Below are 19854 nucleotides of genomic sequence, written 5' to 3' on the forward strand. Positions count from 1 at the left end.
TTCCCTTCAGAGTAGATGAGTGTTACGAGCGTCACTGCCCCTGCGACTCTGTCCGTGGTTCGGTGCTTGTAGACTGGGAAGCCGACTGGGAATGTAGAGTGGGAGCCAGCGTCCCAGGCTGGGTGGAGGGTTGTGGCTGGAGAAAGACACTGCACCTGGTCACCTGTGGAGCCAGTGCCCTCTCACCTGGCTGATTAAAACTCACCTTCCGCCTGTGACCCCCGTCTTGTTGGGACAATCAACTGCTGCCCCCGATCCCCCCCCCACCCCCACGAACAACACTGCCCCCCCCCTCTGTCTGCTAAGCTTATTGCCCCTCACACCAGGGCAGTCTCCCACAGTTCTCCCGGGGTCCCCTGAAATCTCCCTAGTGGTGAAGCCAACGCCCTGCGGCTCAGCTCGGTGCATGCTGGGAGTCCCGTCAAGGGGAGCGAGAGACAGGAGAGGGGCAAAGACACAAGTCGGGCTGCTCGTTTATTGTGGCTGGTGGTCACACGGGTGGGGGGGGTTGTTACATGAGTCGTGTGGCCCGGAGAGGAGCAGGTAGATGGGCAGCGCTGGCCCCTGCCTGGAGCCCCGCGGGGCCCCTCAGCTCGTGGCCAGGATGTGCTCCACCCAGGCAGTGTAGCGGCAGACCTTGGCGTAGACGCCGGGGTACCCACTCTGGGCACAGCCGTACCCCCAGGACACCACGCCCTGCAGCTGCCCGTTGCAGACCAGGGGGCCCCCAGAGTCACCCTGAGAGAGAGAGAGAGAGAGGGCGGGGGGTCAGTGTGGACTCGTCCGACCGGGCTGGGCGGCAGGCTTGTCTGTGCCCGCGGGCTCACCTGGCAGGAGTCCTTGCCCCCCTCCAGGTACCCGGCGCAGAACATGTTCTGGGTGATCTGACTGCCATAGGAGCTCCTGCACTGGCCATCGCTGAGGACCGGCAGGTTCAGGCACTGCAGCACCGAGGCGTAGTTCACTAGAGCGCACACAGAGGGCAAAGGTCACACAGAGGGCAGGGGTCACACACAGAGGGCAGGGGTCACACACAGGGGGAAAAGGTCACACATGGGGGAAACTATCACACAGAGGGGAAAGGTCTCACAGAGAATAAATGTCATCGCTGAGGACCGGCAGGTTCAGGCACTGCAGCACCGAGGCGTAGTTCACTAGAGCGCACACAGAGGGCAAAGGTCACGCACAGAGGGCAAAGGTCACACAGAGGGCAAAGGGTCACAACCAATGGGGACAGGGGCGAGAGGAAGAAAGAGCGACAGGTGTCGAGACAGATGGACACAGACCACAGAATTACTGCGGTTTATACAGTGTATACTGCATGCCAAAGAAAGAAAAATCTCTTTCCCACATTGCCTTGTCTCTGTTTATCTGCCTGCTTTTCGGACAACAGCACTTCCTCTGTCTCCAGGGAAACAGAGCCCTCCCTCAGACCCCTTCCAGGCTCCACCCCTCACCGTCATTGGTCAGCTGGTTGCCCCACCCGGAGACGAGGCACGGGGTCCCCGCGGTGACGCAGCTGGTCGCCAGGGCGATGGGCTGGACGTACTGGTTGAGGCGTGCCGCCTGCCGCAGTTTGATCAGCATGAAGTCGTTGTCGGTGGTGCGCTCGTTGTAGCCGGGGTGTCGGATGACCTTGGCTGCTGGAATGTGCTGCTCGGAGCCCTCGTCCCGGAACAGGTGGTGCTCGCCCAGGTGCACCTCCAGGCGCGGCGGTCTGGGGGGGGCGGGGAGGGGGCTCAGTGTGTTGGACCGTAAGAGACACAGACACACAAGCACACAGCACGACCCCTGCTGCGACACAGGCGGGCAGAGGACTCGCAGTGTGTAGCAGTGTCTAACAGCGTCCAGCAGTGTGTAGCAGTGTAGCGGTGTGTAGCAGTGTGTAGTGGACACACAACAGGACTCACGGTATGTAGCAGTGTGCAGCTGACACCACCCACCACTCGTTGATCAGGGACCCCCCACACCAGCGCTGCCCGTTGTCGTAGGTGAGGTAGACCTGCCAGGGCTGGGAGTGGGGGCGACACTCGTACCCCCCGATAATCTTGTCATCATCTCCACCAGGGGCGCTGGCCACTGGCACAGAGCACAGAGCCACAGTCACGAGAGATCGAGCACAGAGAGAGTCAGTCTGGACAAGACCTGCGTCATGGTTTTCCAGAAGAAAGTCAGTACTCAGGGAAAGTACAACTTCACACTCAACAACACACTGGAGCAACATCCAGCTACACATATCTCGGTCTCACCATCAGCTCATCTGGGAGTTTTGAGCTGGCAGTGAAGGCACTGAGAGAGAAGGCACAGTCTTCCCCAAATTAACAAATCTTATCCCAGAATTCACACACCTGCCAAAATCACAGCAACTCCCAATCCTGCTACTCCTGTCCCAGCCTGAGGAACAGACAGTGAGCCTGTCTCTCAATAATAATAAGAATACAGTGTGTGATCTCCTGTCCCAGCCTGAGGAACAGACAGTGAGCCTGTCTCTCAATAATAATAATACAGTGTGTGATCTCCTGTCCCAGCCTGAGGAACAGTGAGCCTGTCTCTCAGTAATAATAATAATACAGTGTGTGATCTCCTGTCCCAGCCTGAGGAACAGACAGTGAGCCTGTCTCTCAATAATAATAATACAGTGTGTGATCTCCTGTCCCAGCCTGAGGAACAGACAGTGAGCCTGTCTCTCAATAATGTTCTATGTGTTTTATGCTGTATATAAATGTCCTATAAAGTATTTGTAGTGTAAATGTCTGTCAGAGACAGTCAGGCAGACAGACAGAGAGACAGACCGACAGGTGTGTTTCCCTCACCTGCAGTGGCGACCAGCACTGCGAACAGGAATCTCCTCATCTCACCTGAGCTGGGTGCTGCACTGGGGGTCTGGCGAGGAGCAGGGCACTAATATACAGCCCCCTGCACCTGTGCACAGGCGGGCCTTATCTGCACACCTGCCCCTGCGGCGTTGAGGAGGGGCAACACAGGCTATTCTTAGGCCCCTCTGAGAGCGGGGTCAGCCAGAGGCGTGGGAGCCTTGCACCTGGGCCAGCCCACACACTCCTGCTCCTCATGCCTGAGTGGGCAGATTAACCATGACTCCAGGAATTTAAAAAAGAGGGAATCCTCAAGAAAATGGAGCTACTCCGTCGTTAGTAGTTAATTGATCCCAGGACCTTATGAAGCCGTTTCTTGAAGGAATCCAGGCTATGGGCTTCAACACCATGGCTGGGGAGCTTGTTCCACACTCCCACCACTCTTTGTGTAAAGTAGTGCCACCTGTTCTTACTTGTAAATGCAGTTCCTCTTGGGAAAACAAGCACGGTCGCACCCCCACCCTCTCCCCCATGATGGAGCCTGCTAAGGGCTTTTCCATGCTGAACTGTAACCATCACGCCTGCTTGATCACAGAGGCCTTCCCACCTGTACTGACCCCCAAATGGTGAATGTTTACCCAAATGGTACATGTTCACACTAAGCTCCTGATGACAAAGGAAGGTTTCTATTTCCTTCGGTTACATCAAAGACAGGAGGGAGGAGGAGGGGGGTGTGGGGGGGGAACGTATATATAAGTTCTGTAGGACCATATCAACTTTGAGCTGCGATCGGTACTATAACTATTATGGTGCTTATTGTGGTTCCTTGTTTGCATACAGTAAAGCTTGGCTGGACGAGCGAACACTTCAGGCTCGAATCTCTTGGTTTCTACACCCACTTTAATACAAAAATATTTTGAACCCTCCACAAACGTGAGTAGTAGTGTGTAACCTGAATTTTTATTTTCATTCTTCTCAGGCTTCTGTGCCAGTAGAGAGTGACAAAGACCATTCTCTTTTACTCTTTGCAAATGGCTGGCGTTAATTAGTTAATAAATAATACTGCTGATTGATTCCAAATTCCCTCATGACGTTCAGGGGGAGAGGTGTTTGTGTGAAGGAGATCTTACTGCTGAAAGATACTAATATACTGCTAACAGATACTACTGTATCTGTCTGATAGAGAGAGCACTGTGAACAGATACTACTGTATCTGTCTGATAGAGAGAGCACTGTGAACAGATACTACTGTATCTATCTGATAGAGAGAGCACTGTGAACAGATACTACTGTATCTATCTGGTAGAGGGAGTACTGTGAACAGATACTACTGTATCTATCTGATAGAGGGAGTACTGTGAACAGATACTACTGTATCTATCTGATAGAGGGAGCACTGTGAACAGATACTACTGTATCTATCTGAAAGACGGAGTACTGTGAACAGATACTACTGTATCTATCTGATAGAGAGAGCACTGTGAACAGATACTACTGTATCTATCTGATAGAGGGAGTACTGTGAACAGATACTACTGTATCTATCTGATAGAGAGAGCACTGTGAACAGATACTACTGTATCTATCTGATAGAGAGAGCACTGTGAACAGATACTACTGTATCTATCTGATAGAGGGAGTACTGTGAACAGATACTACTGTATCTATCTGATAGAGAGAGTACTGTGAACAGATACTAATAAATAAGTAAACCTCGTATTTGTTTTCTCCTACAGGACCAGGGTCCAGTCGGGTGTGAAGTCGGGTGAGAGCGAGCACACAGCAAGCCCTCTGAGCACCACGTTTACCAAGAACGGAAGCAGAGCCCGCGTGTCTGCGCACGGTGTATCGTCTTTATTTCAGACAGCGAGGCGCAGCCGGAGAGAGGCTGGCGCCAGCTCTCAGTTGTACGCCATGACGTCCCTGATCCAGTCGTTGTAGCGGCACACACGCACGTAGACACTGGGGTGTCCAGGCTCGGCACAGTCGTACCCCCAGGACACCACGCCCTGCAGCTGCCCGTTACAGACCAGGGGGCCCCCCGAGTCACCCTGAGAGAGGGAGAGAGACGAGTTAATACTGGTGACTGGACACTGGCTGACACTGACACTGAGGACTGGACACTGGACACTGGCTGACACTGAGGACTGGACACTGGACATTGGACACTGGACACTGGCTAACACTGGCACTGAGGACAGTGAGACCTGGAAGCTAGTGACTGGACACTGACTCACCTGGCAGCTGCTGGCTCCGCCCTGCATGAATCCGGAACATACCATGTTGTCAGTGTAGTAGTAGGGGTAGGCGCGGCGGCAGGTGTCGTCATCGATAATGGGCTGGTCCAGGCACTGCAGGGTGTGGGGGTACTGGACTGGAAGACAGCAGGCACACTGCGCTGGTTAATAATGGGATCAGTTTAGAATGGGCCTGGTTTGCAACTGTTCCAAATACTACTGTCCTTAATGATGTTATTACTGTGTTAATTACCATCATTACTGCTGTTATTACTGCCCCTATTACTGTTGCTAAAATTTCTGTTATAATTGTCCCTTTTACTAGTTATGACTGTTGTTATTACTGTCCTTATTACTATTGTTATTACTGCTGTTACAGTCTTTATTTCTTTTGTTAGTTCCATTCTAATATTGTCCTTACTGCTGTTCTTACTGCCCATATTACTACTGTTACTGTTTCTGTTATGACTGTCCCTATTCACCAATGTTATTACCATCTCTTTTACTGTTGTTACTGTTTGTTATAACTGTCCCTAAAACTACTGTTATTAACTTCTCTATTACTATTCTTCCTACTGTCTCTTTTCCTATTGTTACTATTTCTGTTATAACTGTATGTATTATTATTGTTAATACCCTCTCTATTACTACTGTTATTACTGACCCTATTACTAGTGTTACTACTGCTCAAATTAATGCTGTCTTTACCCCCGTTGGTGATCAGATTGCCCCAACCCGACACCAAGCACTGGGTGCCCGGCGGGGGGCAGCTGGTGGGCAGTGCGATGGGGCGCACATACTGGGTGAACTGGGCAGGCTGGGCCAGCTTGATCAGCATGATGTCATTGTCCAGGGTCTGGGAGTTGTAGAAGGGGTGGGGGATGGCCTTGGACACCCAGAACCGCTGCTCTGTACCCTCGACCCGGGTCGTGTCATGTTCTCCGAGGTGGACTTCCAGAGAGCTGGGCCTGAGAGAGAGACAAGCTGACCAGCTGGACACTGACTGGACACTCCAGTACATTAACACTGCACTGAGAGAGAGAGGGGTTAATACAGACACACTGACTGGACACTCCAGTACATTAACACTGCACTGAGAGAGAGAGGGGTTAATACAGACACACTGACTGGACACTTCAGTACATTAACACTGCACTGAGAGAGAGAGGGGTTAATACAGACACACTGACTGGACACTCCAGTACATTAACAGGTGGAGAGACAGACAGGCTGGGATACTCACGGTTTGTAACAGTGAGCCGCTGACACTACCCACCGCTGGTTGATCAGGGAGCCCCCGCACCAGCGGTTCCCCCCATTGTAGGTGAGGAAGACTTGCCAGGGCTGAGAGTGGGGGCGACACTCGAACCCGTTCACGATGCGCTCATCCTCCACTGGGACTGCCCCTGAGAGAGGCAGAGGGCAGCGACAGTGTCACTGCTGACTGTGCACACAAACCCAGTCCGGTGCTGGAGGGCTTCCGTGTCTCCCCTGTCACAGTGAGTGAACCCCTGTCACACTGGGTGAACCCTTGTCTCAGTATGTGAACCCCTGTCTCAGTATGTGAACCCCTGTCACAGTGAGTGAAACCCTGTCACACTGAGTGAACCCCTGTCTCAGTGAGTGAACCCCTGTCACAGTGAGTGAACCCCTGTCACACTGGGTGAACCCTTGTCTCAGTATGTGAACCCCTGTCACAGTGAGTGAACCCCTGTCACACTGAGTGACCCCCTGTCTCAGTATGTGAACCCCTGTCTCAGTATGTGACCCCCTGTCACAGTGAGTGAACCCCTTATGCAGTTCTCAGTGATCACAGCAGTGCGGTAGCACTGGCGATAATTACCTGCACAGCCCAACACCAGCACCACCGCCAGCAGAATGACCCTCATGTCTGTGTGTTTACTGTGTGATCCTCAGTGTGTCGGGGGGGCGCAGTGCCTGTATTTGTACCCCCAGACCTGACAGCCTCCCCCTCCCTGCAGTGGGAAGGACTGCGCAGCCAGCAGCTGACACCCCGACAGAAGCACCCCAGATCTAATCTCCCAAGGTCACACCGCAGAGCTGTGTGTGTGAGTGTGTGTGTGAGTGCGCAGCTGTGCAAAACCCCACTGGATCTCAGGTCCAACACACGTGTGGGGGAGAGGTTCAACATTTTTAGCCCACAGCATTTTTGTGTGCACAGCGTTTGCGTGTATGTGTCAGTGAGTGTGTACGGTGTACATTTCTATATGTATATGTCTATATAGAGTATCTTTAAAAGCTGTAATATGTAAAAGGTGAAACAGCAACTTCAGGTGGACAACATTAGAATTTGCACCATACCACAGAAGTTTCTCTGAGAATAAGATCCTAAATCAAATCACGTAGTGGAATGAGCACTGAAGACACCAGGGCACTGCTGTAGGAGAGACTGAGGACACTGCTGTAGGAGAGACTGAGGGCATCAGGTCACTGCTGTAGGAGAGACTGAGGACACTGCTGTAGGAGAGACTGAGGGCATCAGGTCACTGCTGTAGGAGAGACTGAGGGCATCAGGGCACTGCTGTAGGAAAGACTGAGGGCATCAGGGCACTGCTGTAGGAGAGACTGAGGGCATCAGGGCACTGCTGTAGGAGAGACTGAGGGCATCAGGGCACTGCTGCAGGAGAGACTGAGGGCATCAGGGCACTGCTGTAGGAGAGACTGAGGACACTGCTGTAGGAGAGACTGAGGGCATCAGAGCCCTGCTGTAGGAGAGACTGAGGGCATCAGGGCACTGCTGTAGGAGAGACTGAGGGCATCAGGACACTGCTGTAGGAGACACTGAGGGCATCAGGGCACTGCTGTAGGAGACACTGAGGGCATCAGGTCACTGCTGTAGGAGAGACTGAGGGCATCAGGACACTGCTGCAGGAGAGACTGAGGGCATCAGGGCACTGCTGTAGGAGAGACTGAGGACATCAGGTCACTGCTGTAGGAGAGACTGAGGACACTGCTGTAGGAGAGACTGAGGGCATCAGAGCCCTGCTGTAGGAGAGACTGAGGGCATCAGGGCACTGCTGTAGGAGAGACTGAGGGCATCAGGACACTGCTGTAGGAGACACTGAGGGCATCAGGACACTGCTGTTGGAGAGACTGAGGGCATCAGGGCCCTGCTGTAGGAGAGACTGAGGGCATCAGGGCACTGCTGTAGGAGAGACTGAGGGCATCAGGACACTGCTGCAGGAGAGACTGAGGGCATCAGGGCCCTGCTGTAGGAGAGACTGAGGGCATCAGGGCACTGCTGTAGGAGACACTGAGGGCATCAGGACACTGCTGTAGGAGAGACTGAGGGCATCAGGGCACTGCTGTAGGAGAGACTGAGGGCATCAGGGCACTGCTGTAGGAGAGACTGAGGGCATCAGGGCACTGCTGTAGGAGACACTGAGGGCATCAGGGCACTGCTGTAGGAGAGACTGAGGGCATCAGGGCACTGCTGCAGGAGAGACTGAGGGCATCAGGGCACTGCTGTAGGAGAGACTGAGGGCATCAGGGCACTGCTGTAGGAGAGACTGAGGGCATCAGGGCACTGCTGTAGGAGAGACTGAGGGCATCAGGACACTGCTGTAGGAGAGACTGAGGGCATCAGGACACTGCTGTAGGAGAGACTGAGGGCATCAGGACACTGCTGTAGGAGAGACTGAGGGCATCAGGGCCCTGCTGTAGGAGAGACTGAGGGCATCAGGGCACTGCTGTAGGAGAGACTGAGGGCATCAGGACACTGCTGCAGGAGAGACTGAGGGCATCAGGGCCCTGCTGTAGGAGAGACTGAGGGCATCAGGGCACTGCTGTAGGAGAGACTGAGGGCATCAGGACACTGCTGTAGGAGACACTGAGGGCATCAGGACACTGCTGTAGGAGAGACTGAGGACACTGCTGTAGGAGAGACAGAGGGCATCAGGACACTGCTGTAGGAGAGACAGAGGGCATCAGGGCACTGCTGTAGGAGAGACTGAGGGCATCAGGGCACTGCTGTAGGAGAGACTGAGGGCATCAGGGCACTGCTGTAGGAGACACTGAGGGCATCAGGGCACTGCTGTAGGAGAGATTGAGGGCATCAGGGCACTGCTGTAGGAGAGACTGAGGACACTGCTGTAGGAGAGACTGAGGGCATCAGGGCACTGCTGTAGGAGAGACTGAGGACACTGCTGTAGGAGAGACTGAGGGCATCATGAAAAAGGAAGAGGACATTAAAAAAATCCATGTAGTACAAAGTAAAAAGCTTGCAACTCAAGCCTGATTCAAATATTCTGAACCATCAAAGTCAACTCAGTGGGCGCCTTCAGGGTGAACCACAAACTAGAGCACACCAATGCAGACTACAGGGAAAACAGGAGGGGGTGTCTTTACACAAAGAGATGTGGGGGAGTGGAACAGACTGCTCAGCCATGTTGTTTATCTGGGCTTCTATCTGATTGTCTGGACGGTATTTCCACCTAGAAACCCAGGTCCTGCTCTGGTCCGGGACCTTTCTCACATGTTGATGTTCATAGCCATCGTGGATCAGAACACACACAACCAGACAACTGTTTGTACAAACGCAAAGATTTTATTGCAAGAGCTCAGCGAGGCGGCACGCAGGCTAGCCCCAGGAGACGAGGGATTCCGGGAGACAGTGTGTGTGTGTGTGTGTGTGTGTGTGTGTGTGTGTGCCTGCGTGTGGGAGGGGTGTGTTTGTCTCACGCTCTCCAGCTCAGAGCCCAGCGGCGGATCACAAAGCACCCGTGATGGTCAGGAATCAGGACCGAGGACCGCACGTCCACACTGTGGAGACGGCCGCAGTCTGTGACTGGAGGAGGACGTGGGAGAGCTGTCGAACGGCTCTGTGTCTGTGGGCTGCTCTCGCAGTGATGTCACCCCCGTCAAGAGAGAGAGCCATAGCACCCTACGGAAAACTGGAGATTGTCTCTGGGATTAGGATGTCTTAAGGCTCTGAATTTGTAGTCCTTATGCTTAATTAATAAAGTTGGTCGGCGGCTTTTTCCCAAGCGACTTACAGGGGCTGAAGATGCCCCCTTTATTGTTTTGTTCTCTGCATGAGTCCGGTCCCCGTGTGGCACAGCTGGAGTATTCTGGGTACAATGCTGCAAGCTGTGCCCCCACCTCGGATGTGAACCCGTGACCCTCCAGCTGGCACTCCAAAGCTCTTCCCAGAAGTCCAGGCTGCTGCCCGGCTGCCTCAGGGGTGTCAGGGGCAGGGCTGGCGCCCCGTGCTGAGAGTCTTTCTCGGGGGTCAGGGGTCAGGGGGCAGGGGGCAGGGGGGGTTCTGGAGGGGGTTACTGGGTGAATAAGATGTGGTAAACTTGGTCCTTCAGGATTCCAGCGTACGTGGTCACAGCCTTTGAAGTCTCCTCATAAGCATTCCTGAGGAAGAGGAAGAGGGGGAGAAATTCAAGCAGTCAGAGTGTCAGAGTGTCAGTGTGTCAGAGTGTCAGTCAGAGTGTCAGTGTGTCAGAGCATCAGTGTGTCAGTCAGAGTGTCAGTCAGAGTGTCAGAGTGTCAGTGAGTCAGAGTGTCAGAGCATCAGTGTGTCAGCCAGAGTGTCAGTCAGAGTGTCAGAGTGTCAGTGAGTCAGAGTGTCAGAGCATCAGTGTGTCAGTCAGAGTGTCAGAGTGTCAGTGAGTCAGAGTGTCAGAGCATCAGTGTGTCAGTCAGAGTGTTAGTCAGTGAGTCAGAGTGTCAGAGCATCAGTGTGTCAGTCAGAGTGTCAGTCAGAGAGTCAGAGTGTCAGAGCATCAGTGTGTCAGTCAGAGTGTCAGTCAGTGAGTCAGAGTGTCAGAGCATCAGTGTGTCAGTCAGAGTGTCAGTCAGAGAGTCAGAGTGTCAGTGAGTCAGAGTGTCAGAGCATCAGTGTGTCAGTCAGAGTGTCAGAGGGTCAGTCAGTGTGTCAGTGAGTCAGAGTGTCAGTCAGTGTGTCAGTGTCAGTCAGAGCGTGGGGGTGTCCGTCAGAGCGTGGGGGTGTCAGTGCGAGAGGGGCTCTACACACCTGGCCTTGTCGTCCAGTTTCCAGCTCTTGGCCTGGTCCACCCAGCCCGAGGCCGTCTTCATGGTGTGGTCATAGTAAGACCACAGGGTGTCGCTGACCGTCTTCAGGGGGTCCGTGGCCTCCTGGGGGGCTTCTGTGGGGAGACTGTCGGCGCCTGGGGGAGCAGCAGGACGGTGATTAACGGGGGGCCGGGAGTCTCAGACACACGCACGGGGCGCGCAGCGCCGCTGTAGTTCCGCCTGCCGCCACAAGACGGCGCCAACGTCCCCGGCAAAGCCGATCGGTACTCCCGAGAAAATGCCTCGCGTGTGAATGTCACGGGTGCACAGGGAGCCCTCGCTGCGTGGTCACAGTACGCTCGAATCTGCCTGCAGGCGGAGTTTTTTCAACAGCAGCACCGTGATGCGCGTCTCACGTTCCTGCTGGGCCAAGACGTGCCGGACCGATACGTCCGGAACCGCCAGCGGCAGGGGTCCAAACGCTCTCGCCGGCGGGTCAGGCTCTGCTGACACCCGGACGGGGCTGGGTAAGGCGTGTTTGGACAGTGGCTCGGGGTCTCGGAGCGCTTACCACAGCAGCAGAGGACCAGGAGGACCGCCAGGGCGAGGAGCCTGTTCATGGTGTCGGTCGGGATCTGGGGAGAGAGAGAGAGACAGGCGCCCTTAACAAAGCGCAGCGCAGCAGCAGCAGCAGCGGTTCCACCTTCTGTCCGCTAGGTGGAGTCCTCTCACGGCTCACAGCGAGAAGGTATTTCACAGAGAGAGAAACGAGGCCGTCGCCGTGCATCCTCGGCCCACTCCAGGGTCCTGTGTCTTCACTCCCTGGTCTTATGAAGAGGCTCTTTCGGTTGAACAAGACCGGGACTGACTGACCAGCTTGCTCTAGTTCTGCCTTCCTGCTGTGCTTGTGCCTGACCCAGCAGACACAGTCACACATAGCCCGCACCCCCCCCGTACCCCTGCCTGAAGTGCAGGGGGAACATGCAGGCTCCCAAGTTTCAGCTGTGCCGGTCTGGATTCGAACCCGGGACCCTGTAGCCACGAGGCAGGGCCAAAGTCCCCCTTCCAGTTTCCTTCTCCCTCACACCCCCTGATCTCGAACCCCTGTTTCACGCTGGATTCCACGCCTCTGGGCCGCGAGGCGCGTCAGTGAGCGAGTCTCCTTCCCCACCAGGGGGGGGTCCCTCTGCAGTGCATCCTGGGAGACCTGCAGCCCAGGGGCCTGTGGGGTGGCGCTGGGCGCAGTGACTCCTTCCCACCAGCAGGAGGAGCCCTGCGGGAGAGCGGAGCATCAGGACTTCCTTCCTCACGCAATTTCTCACTGGGACTGCTGGCGCGGAGCAGACACTCTCTCCTATACTGTATACACCTGTGTGTGCTGGCGCAGAGCAGACTCTCTCTCCTATACTGTATACACCTGTGTGTGCTGGTGCAGAGCAGACACTCTCTCCTATACTGTATACACCTGTGTGTGCTGGCGCAGAGCAGACTCTCTCTCCTATACTATATACACCTGTGTGTGCTGGCGCAGAGCAGACTCTCTCTCCTATACTGTATACACCTGTGTGTGCTGGCGCAGAGCAGACTCTCTCTCCTATACTGTATACACCTGTGTGTGCTGGCGCAGAGCAGACTCTCTCTCCTATACTATATACACCTGTGTGTACTGGCGCGGAGCAGACACTCTCTCCTATACTGTATATACCTGTGTGTACTGGCGCGGAGCAGACTCTCTCTCCTATATATACCTGTGTGTGCTGGCGCGGAGCAGACTCTCTCTCCTATATATACCTGTGTGTGCTGGCGCGGAGCAGACCCTCTCTCCTATATATACCTGTGTGTGCTGGCGCGGAGCAGACTCTCTCTCCTATATATACCTGTGTGTGCTGGCGCGGAGCAGACCCTCTCTCCTATATATACCTGTGTGTGCTGGCGCGGAGCGGACTCTCTCTCCTATATGTACTCGTGCCTGTGCGCGGCCACTTGTGATAAGCGCTTGCTGACGTGCAGCTCAGCTTAACTCTTGACCCCTGTGTTGACTCAGGACAGTCCCAAGTCCGCTGGGACACGTTGTCTCCCCACACAGCGCCGCGCGTGTGAGCCCCCCTTCGGACCCTTGCTCTCTGGAGCTGCAAGCACCTGCTGTTCGTTATTGAGATCTGGGGTCCCTGGTCCCAGAGAGCCCCTGTCCAGTTAGTACAGGGGTCCCTGATCCCGGAGAGCCCCAGTCCAGTTAGTACAGGGGTCCCCAAACCCTGGTCCTGGAGAGCCCCATTCCAGTAAGCACAGGGGTCCCCAGTCCAGTTAGTAGAGGCACTTGCAGCTTATTGATCAGTTAAGCAAGTGATTTGTTTAATGAAGGAACGTTGGATCTTTTGAGCCAGAGTGTCTCTGGCTGTTTTGTTTCAGAAAAAATCACTAAGCACCTGTGAGACGTGGCCTGTCTGACTGACCGCAAGTGGTAGGAATTGACCTCTGACCTGGCTGGAGTGGGGCTCCCCAGGAGCCTGGTTTAGGATGGTTTAAAGGAGACTTGCCTACAGAGACACAGACCTGTGAATTCTGCACTAGAGCACTAGAGCGCAGTGTCTCCAGGCCTGTGCGGAGCGATTCATCTGCTGGGACAGCGATTCACAGGGGTTCAAGGGTCAGTTTGTCTAAGCCTCAGTGTTTACTGTGTTCCTGGAGCCCTCCAGCAGTAAATAGAAGAGCAGGTGATGTAGCCATCTGGACTTCGGACCAGCCCGAGCCAACACTGGGGGTTCTGAAACATCCCAGATTTCCAATCCATGACAGAGACCATTAGCTATTACAGCTAATTCGAGTACACTGACACATAGCCCAGTCACAGGGCTCTAGACTCTTCTAGTCCCTGTGGAGTCCAGCACACTGACACAGCCCAGTCACAGGCTCTAGACTCTTCTAGTCCATGTGGAGTCCAGCACACTGACACAGCCCAGTCTCAGGGCTCTAGACTCTTCTAGTCCCTGTGGAGTCCAGCACACTGACACAGCCCAGTCACAGGGCTCTAGACTCTTCTAGTCCCTGTGGAGTCCAGCACACTGACACACAGCCCAGTCACAGGCTCTAGACTCTTCTAGTCTATGTGGAGTCCAGGACACTGACACACAGCCCAGTCACAGGCTCTAGACTCTTCTAGTCCCTGTGGAGTCCAGCAAACTGACACACAGCCCAGTCACGGGGCTCTAGACGAGAGAAGCTTGGGGTCAGCCATTTATACAGCGCCCCTGGAGCAGTTGGGGTTAAGGGCCTTGCTCAGGGGCCCAACGGAGTAGGATTCCTCTGCAGGCTGTGGGATTTGAACCGGCAACCTTCCAGCCACAGACGCAGATCCTTACCCACAGAGTGTAGTGTCTAGTGCAGTGTTATATTAACAGTGCAGTGCTGTATTAGGTGTACGATATTAGATTAGCTGTACAGTGCTGTATTAGCTGTACAGTGTTAGATTAACAGTGCAGTGCTGTATTAGCTGTATTGTGCTGGATTAGGTGTACAGTGCTAGACTCTCTAACGGTGTTGTGCTAGATTAACAGTGCAGTGCTGTATTAGCTGTGCAGTGTTGTATTAGCTGTACAGTGCTGTATTAGCTGTGCAGTGTTGTATTAGGTGTACACTGTTGTATTAGCTGTGCATTGTTGTATTAGCTGTACAGTGCTGTATTAGCTGTGCAGTGTTGTATTAGGTGTACACTGTTGTATTAGCTGTGCATTGTTGTATTAGCTGTACAGTGCTGTATTAGCTGTACAGTGCTGTATTAGCTGTGCAGTGTTGTATTAGCTGTACAGTGCTGCATTAGCTGTGCAGTGTTGTATTAGGTGTACACTGTTGTATTAGCTGTGCAGTGTTGTATTAGGTGTACAGTGTTGTATTAGCTGTACAGTGCTGTTTTAGCTGTGCATTGTTGTATTAGCTGTGCAGTGCTGTTTTAGCTGTACACTGTTGTATTAGCTGTGCAGTGTTGTATTTGGTGTAAAGTGTTGTATTAGGTGTACAGTGTTGTATTAGCTGTGCAGTGTTGTATTAGGTGTACAGTGTTGTATTAGCTGTACAGTGCTGTTTTAGCTGTGCAGTGTTGTATTAGCTGTGCAGTGTTGTATTAGGTGTACACTGTTGTATTAGCTGTGCAGTGTTGTATTAGCTGTACAGTGCTGGATGAACACTGCAGTGTTAGACATTCCTTTACACCTCTCCGTCACCCTGTATCACTGGATCACCCCTGTGGTGCGCCTCCCTGTGTCACTCGATCGCCCCTGTGGTGCGCCTCCCTGTGTCACTCGATCGCCCCTGTGGTGCGCCTCCCACTCTGTGACTCGATCACCCCTGTGGTGCGCCTCCCTGTGTCACTCGATCACCCCTGTGGTGCGCCTCCCTGTGTCACTCGATCACCCCTGTGGTGCGCCTCCCTGTGTCACTCGATCGCCCCTGTGGTGCGCCTCCCACTCTGTCACTCGATCGCCCCTGTGGTGCGCCTCCCACTCTGTCACTCGATCGCCCCTGTGGTGCGCCTCCCTGTGTCACTCGATCGCCCCTGTGGTGCGCCTCCCTGTGTCACTCGATCACCCCTGTGGTGCGCCTCCCACTCTGTCACTCGATCACCCCTGTGGTGCGCCTCCCTGTGTCACTCGATCACCCCTGTGGTGCGCCTCCCTGTGTCACTCGATCGCCCCTGTGGTGCGCCTCCCACTCTGTCACTCGATCACCCCTGTGGTGCGCCTCCCACTCTGTCACTCGATCACCCCTGTGGTGCACCTCCCTGTGTCACTCGATCGCCCCTGTGGTGCGCCTCCCACTCTGTCACTCGATCACCCCTGTGGTGCGCCTCCCTGTGTCACTCGATCGCCCCTGTGGTGCGCCTCCCACTCTGTCACTCTATCACCCCTGTGGTGCGCCTCCCACTCTGTCACTCGATCACCCCTGTGGTGCGCCTCCCTGTGTCACTCGATCACCCCTGTGGTGCGCCTCCCACTCTGTCACTCGATCACCCCTGTGGTGCGCCTCCCACTCTGTCACTCGATCACCCCTGTGGTGCGCCTCCCTGTGTCACTCGATCGCCCCTGTGGTGCGCCTCCCTGTGTCACTCGATCGCCCCTGTGGTGCACCTCCCACTCTGTCACTCGATCACCCCTGTGGTGCGCCTCCCTGTGTCACTCGATCGCCCCTGTGGTGCGCCTCCCTGTGTCACTCGATCACCCCTGTGGTGCGCCTCCCACTCTGTCACTCGATCACCCCTGTGGTGCGCCTCCCTGTGTCACTCGATCACCCCTGTGGTGCGCCTCCCTGTGTCACTCGATCGCCCCTGTGGTGCGCCTCCCACTCTGTCACTCGATCACCCCTGTGGTGCGCCTCCCACTCTGTCACTCGATCACCCCTGTGGTGCACCTCCCTGTGTCACTCGATCGCCCCTGTGGTGCGCCTCCCACTCTGTCACTCGATCACCCCTGTGGTGCGCCTCCCTGTGTCACTCGATCGCCCCTGTGGTGCGCCTCCCACTCTGTCACTCTATCACCCCTGTGGTGCGCCTCCCACTCTGTCACTCGATCACCCCTGTGGTGCGCCTCCCTGTGTCACTCGATCACCCCTGTGGTGCGCCTCCCACTCTGTCACTCGATCACCCCTGTGGTGCGCCTCCCACTCTGTCACTCGATCACCCCTGTGGTGCGCCTCCCTGTGTCACTCGATCGCCCCTGTGGTGCGCCTCCCTGTGTCACTCGATCGCCCCTGTGGTGCACCTCCCACTCTGTCACTCGATCACCCCTGTGGTGCGCCTCCCTGTGTCACTCGATCGCCCCTGTGGTGCGCCTCCCTGTGTCACTCGATCGCCCCTGTGGTGCGCCTCCCTGTGTCACTCGATCGCCCCTGTGGTGCGCCTCCCACTCTGTCACTCGATCGCCCCTGTGGTGCGCCTCCCTGTGTCACTCGATCGCCCCTGTGGTGCGCCTCCCTGTGTCACTCGATCGCCCCTGTGGTGCGCCTCCCTGTGTCACTCGATCGCCCCTGTGGTGCGCCTCCCTGTGTCACTCGATCGCCCCTGTGGTGCGCCTCCAACTCTGTCACTCGATCGCCCCTGTGGTGCGCCTCCCTGTGTCACTCGATCGCCCCTGTGGTGCGCCTCCCTCGCTCACTTGCTCTGCCCTCTCTCCTCTCCGTGTGAGAAACCAGCGTCACAGCTGTGGGTAACAGGTGTTTATTGAGAAGCCGACGGTGTTACAGACAGGTAGACAGGAGGAGCACAGAGGGGAGAGAAGGGGGAGCACATCTGGAACATTTCGGGGTGACTCTCCGGGACAGGCCGATTGTCCGTGGGATTCTCCTCCGGTCGGTGTTGAAGGAGTGAGGAGCTGAGCTGCGTCGGGTCCGGGAAGGTCCCAGGGGAGCATTACTCGGGAAAACCCGGATTCAGGGCGGCTCCGATAACAGACGGAGCTGTTGTTAGGAAAGGCTGTCAGGAAAGGGGCGCATGTTACCCGTATGTATTCATTAGGAGACGGGGGGGTGTCAGTCTGCGCCCTGTAGGAATGTCATTGTCCCTGTGCTCCCAGCTCGTCTGCGATGCCGGTGGGTTTCGGGCGGGCGCCTGGTCCTCGGCCAGTGTGGTTCGGGAGAGCAGGGCGGGTTGCGCAGGATGGACATCCCGAGCCCCCACAGCCAGGACTCTATGTGGACGCCGGGGCAGCCGTCGGTGTGGGCGTCCAGATCTGGTCGTACTGGACCTTGAGCCTGTCCCAGAAGGACACCGCCGTGGCGCTGGCCCAGCCCACTAAGGGCTGAGCCACGTCCTTGATGTGGTCGTCGTAGTAGGCTTCAGCGAAGCCCCTCACCGCGCTGCTCACTGCCTCCACCTGGCTGGTGATGGTCCTGCGGGGAGACACACACGGGGACAGAGGGTCAGACCACGTCCCCACCCGGCATCACTCCTCCAGGAAGGGGCGCCACACCAGCGCTGCCTGAGAGCCGCTCACACACTGCCTGACACACTTCCTGTACGGGAGAGAGAGGCGTGTCTGGCGTGTGACACACTTCCTGTACAGGAGAGAGAGGCGTGTCTGCCGTGTGACACACTTCCTGTACGGGAGAGAGACAGGAGTCTGGCGTGTGACACACTTCCTGTACGGGAGAGAGAGGCGTGTCTGGCGTGTGACACACTTCCTGTACGGGAGAGAGAGGCGTGTCTGGCGTGTGAGCCCCCGCTCCCCCCTCAGGCCCCCGTCCGCGAGCAGGCACTGACTTGGGCAGCTTGCTGGCCTCGCCGAGGGGGTCGTCTGGCAGCATCTCCTTGAGGAGCTTCCAGGTTTCGGAGGTGGCGACGGAGTCGGTCACGTCGGCGTACAGACCGCGCACGTACCCGAGCGCCTCGCTGGCGCGCTGCAGCAGCCCGCCGGCCGGCTCCTCCGCGCTGCCCTGGGGCGCCGCGGGCGCGAGGGTGACTGCGGGGGGACAGGGGGAACAGTATGACAGCACAGGACAGCACAGGACAGGAGAGGACAGGACAGCACAGGACAGGGATGCACACGACAGGAGAGGACAGGACAACACAGGGCTGCACAGGACAGCACAGGACAGGACTGCACAGGACTGCACAGGACAGGACTGCACAGGACTGCACAGGACTGCACAGGACAGGAGAGAACAGGACTGCACAGCACAGGACAGTACAGGACAGTACAGGACAGGGCTGCACAGGACAGGATAAGACTGTACAGGACAGGATAAGACTGTACAGCACCGGACAGGACAGCACTGCACAGCAGAGGACATGACAGGACAGGACAGGACAGGACTGCACAGAACAGCACAGCACAGGACTGCACAGGACTGCACAGGACAGGACAGGACAGGACAGGATAGCGTAGCTCTCCCTTGACAACCCCCCAGCTAGTAAATAAGTGGGTACACAGGAAATCGGGGGGTCAGGATCCTGCGTCTTGTGCTACACTCCTCACCGGCTGACAGAACGTGCAGACTCCCCCTTAAATTCCCAGGTCCAGCAACGGGAATCAACTCTGTATCCCAGAGTCCCGATACAGAATTAACAGGGAGGGAATGTCATGCCCAGTGTGGACCAGTGGGACAAGTCCCAGGAACACAGCTGGGAGAGGAGCAGGAGAGACAGGAGAGAGAGGGAGGAGAGACAGGAGTGTCAGGAGAGAGACAGGAGAGTCGGTTTCTTACCTTGTAGGAGAAGAAACAGTAGAACCACTGTCACCTGCTTCACAGCCATGTCTGAGAGAGAGGAGAGAGGAGACACAGGAGAGAGGAGAGAGGAGGACAGAGAGCGGGAGACAGAGGGGGAGAAGAGACGGATTGAGTTTGGGGAGACAGGAGGAGAGCAGGAGAATTGGGATGAGAGAGGCAGAGAGTTTGGGGTGACGGGGACAGAGAGAATGTGAGAGTTCGGGGTGACAGGGAGGAATGGAGACCAGAGGAGACGAAGATGCAGGAGAGGGAGAGAGAGAGAAGAAAGATTAAAGTAAAAACTATTTTAAAAATGCTTCCTAGAAACAAATTTGTATAATTTCAATGCCACCTTTTAACATTTAGAAGCTATAAATGCGACACGAAAGAAATCAGAATTCAGGCGCCTGCAGGCTGCTAACAAGCCGATAATCATCAATTAACCGCGCGTGTCCAGACCTGCTCTCGTGACCGTCGGGCTGGGCTCCTCTGTCTCGCGTGCGGTTCCACCCCGCAGTGTGCGGCGCGCGGGCGGCTGGCGCCCTAAAGCCCTGCAGCCGGGCGGCGCGAGCCCGCGGACCGCCCCTCCTCATAGGCTGGCGGAGCGG

The 19854-nt window shown here is 55.7% G+C and overlaps 3 protein-coding genes across 7 annotated transcripts; all 3 read right to left on the bottom strand.

Annotated features, from left to right (window-relative positions):
- Positions 1–588: 588 nt before the first annotated feature.
- Positions 589–6946, bottom strand: LOC102697330 (transmembrane protease serine 9-like). The gene is made up of 10 exons (XM_069185534.1): positions 6894–6946; positions 6294–6456; positions 5759–6018; positions 5051–5187; positions 4727–4864; positions 2814–2901; positions 1911–2079; positions 1458–1717; positions 828–964; positions 589–738 (listed from the first exon to the last, which is right to left on the bottom strand). The coding sequence occupies exons 1-10, from the start codon at positions 6937–6939 to the stop codon at positions 589–591; spliced, it is 1548 nt and encodes a 515-aa protein (XP_069041635.1). The 5' UTR covers positions 6940–6946.
- A 2651-nt stretch (positions 6947–9597) lies between these two features.
- On the bottom strand, positions 9598–13013 carry apoc2 (apolipoprotein C-II). 5 transcript variants are annotated; one of them, XM_069185390.1, is made up of 4 exons: positions 12845–13013; positions 11625–11688; positions 11055–11208; positions 9598–10432 (listed from the first exon to the last, which is right to left on the bottom strand). In XM_069185390.1, exons 2-4 carry the CDS (start codon positions 11671–11673, stop codon positions 10345–10347), a joined length of 291 nt encoding a protein of 96 aa, XP_069041491.1. In that variant the 5' UTR covers positions 11674–11688; positions 12845–13013; the 3' UTR covers positions 9598–10344. The 5 variants fall into 5 exon arrangements, with proteins under 5 accessions (XP_069041491.1, XP_069041490.1, XP_069041488.1 ...); XM_069185389.1 differs by having other exon boundaries at positions 12759–13013; XM_069185387.1 differs by having other exon boundaries at positions 12802–13012.
- A 4229-nt stretch (positions 13014–17242) lies between these two features.
- On the bottom strand, positions 17243–19828 carry apoc4 (apolipoprotein C-IV). The gene is made up of 4 exons (XM_069185383.1): positions 19706–19828; positions 19244–19294; positions 18300–18498; positions 17243–17929 (listed from the first exon to the last, which is right to left on the bottom strand). Exons 2-4 carry the CDS (start codon positions 19290–19292, stop codon positions 17728–17730), a joined length of 450 nt encoding a protein of 149 aa, XP_069041484.1. The 5' UTR covers positions 19293–19294; positions 19706–19828; the 3' UTR covers positions 17243–17727.
- Positions 19829–19854: the final 26 nt, after the last annotated feature.

This window comes from Lepisosteus oculatus, chromosome 27 (assembly GCF_040954835.1).
Source record: "Lepisosteus oculatus isolate fLepOcu1 chromosome 27, fLepOcu1.hap2, whole genome shotgun sequence".
NCBI lineage: Eukaryota > Metazoa > Chordata > Actinopteri > Semionotiformes > Lepisosteidae > Lepisosteus > Lepisosteus oculatus.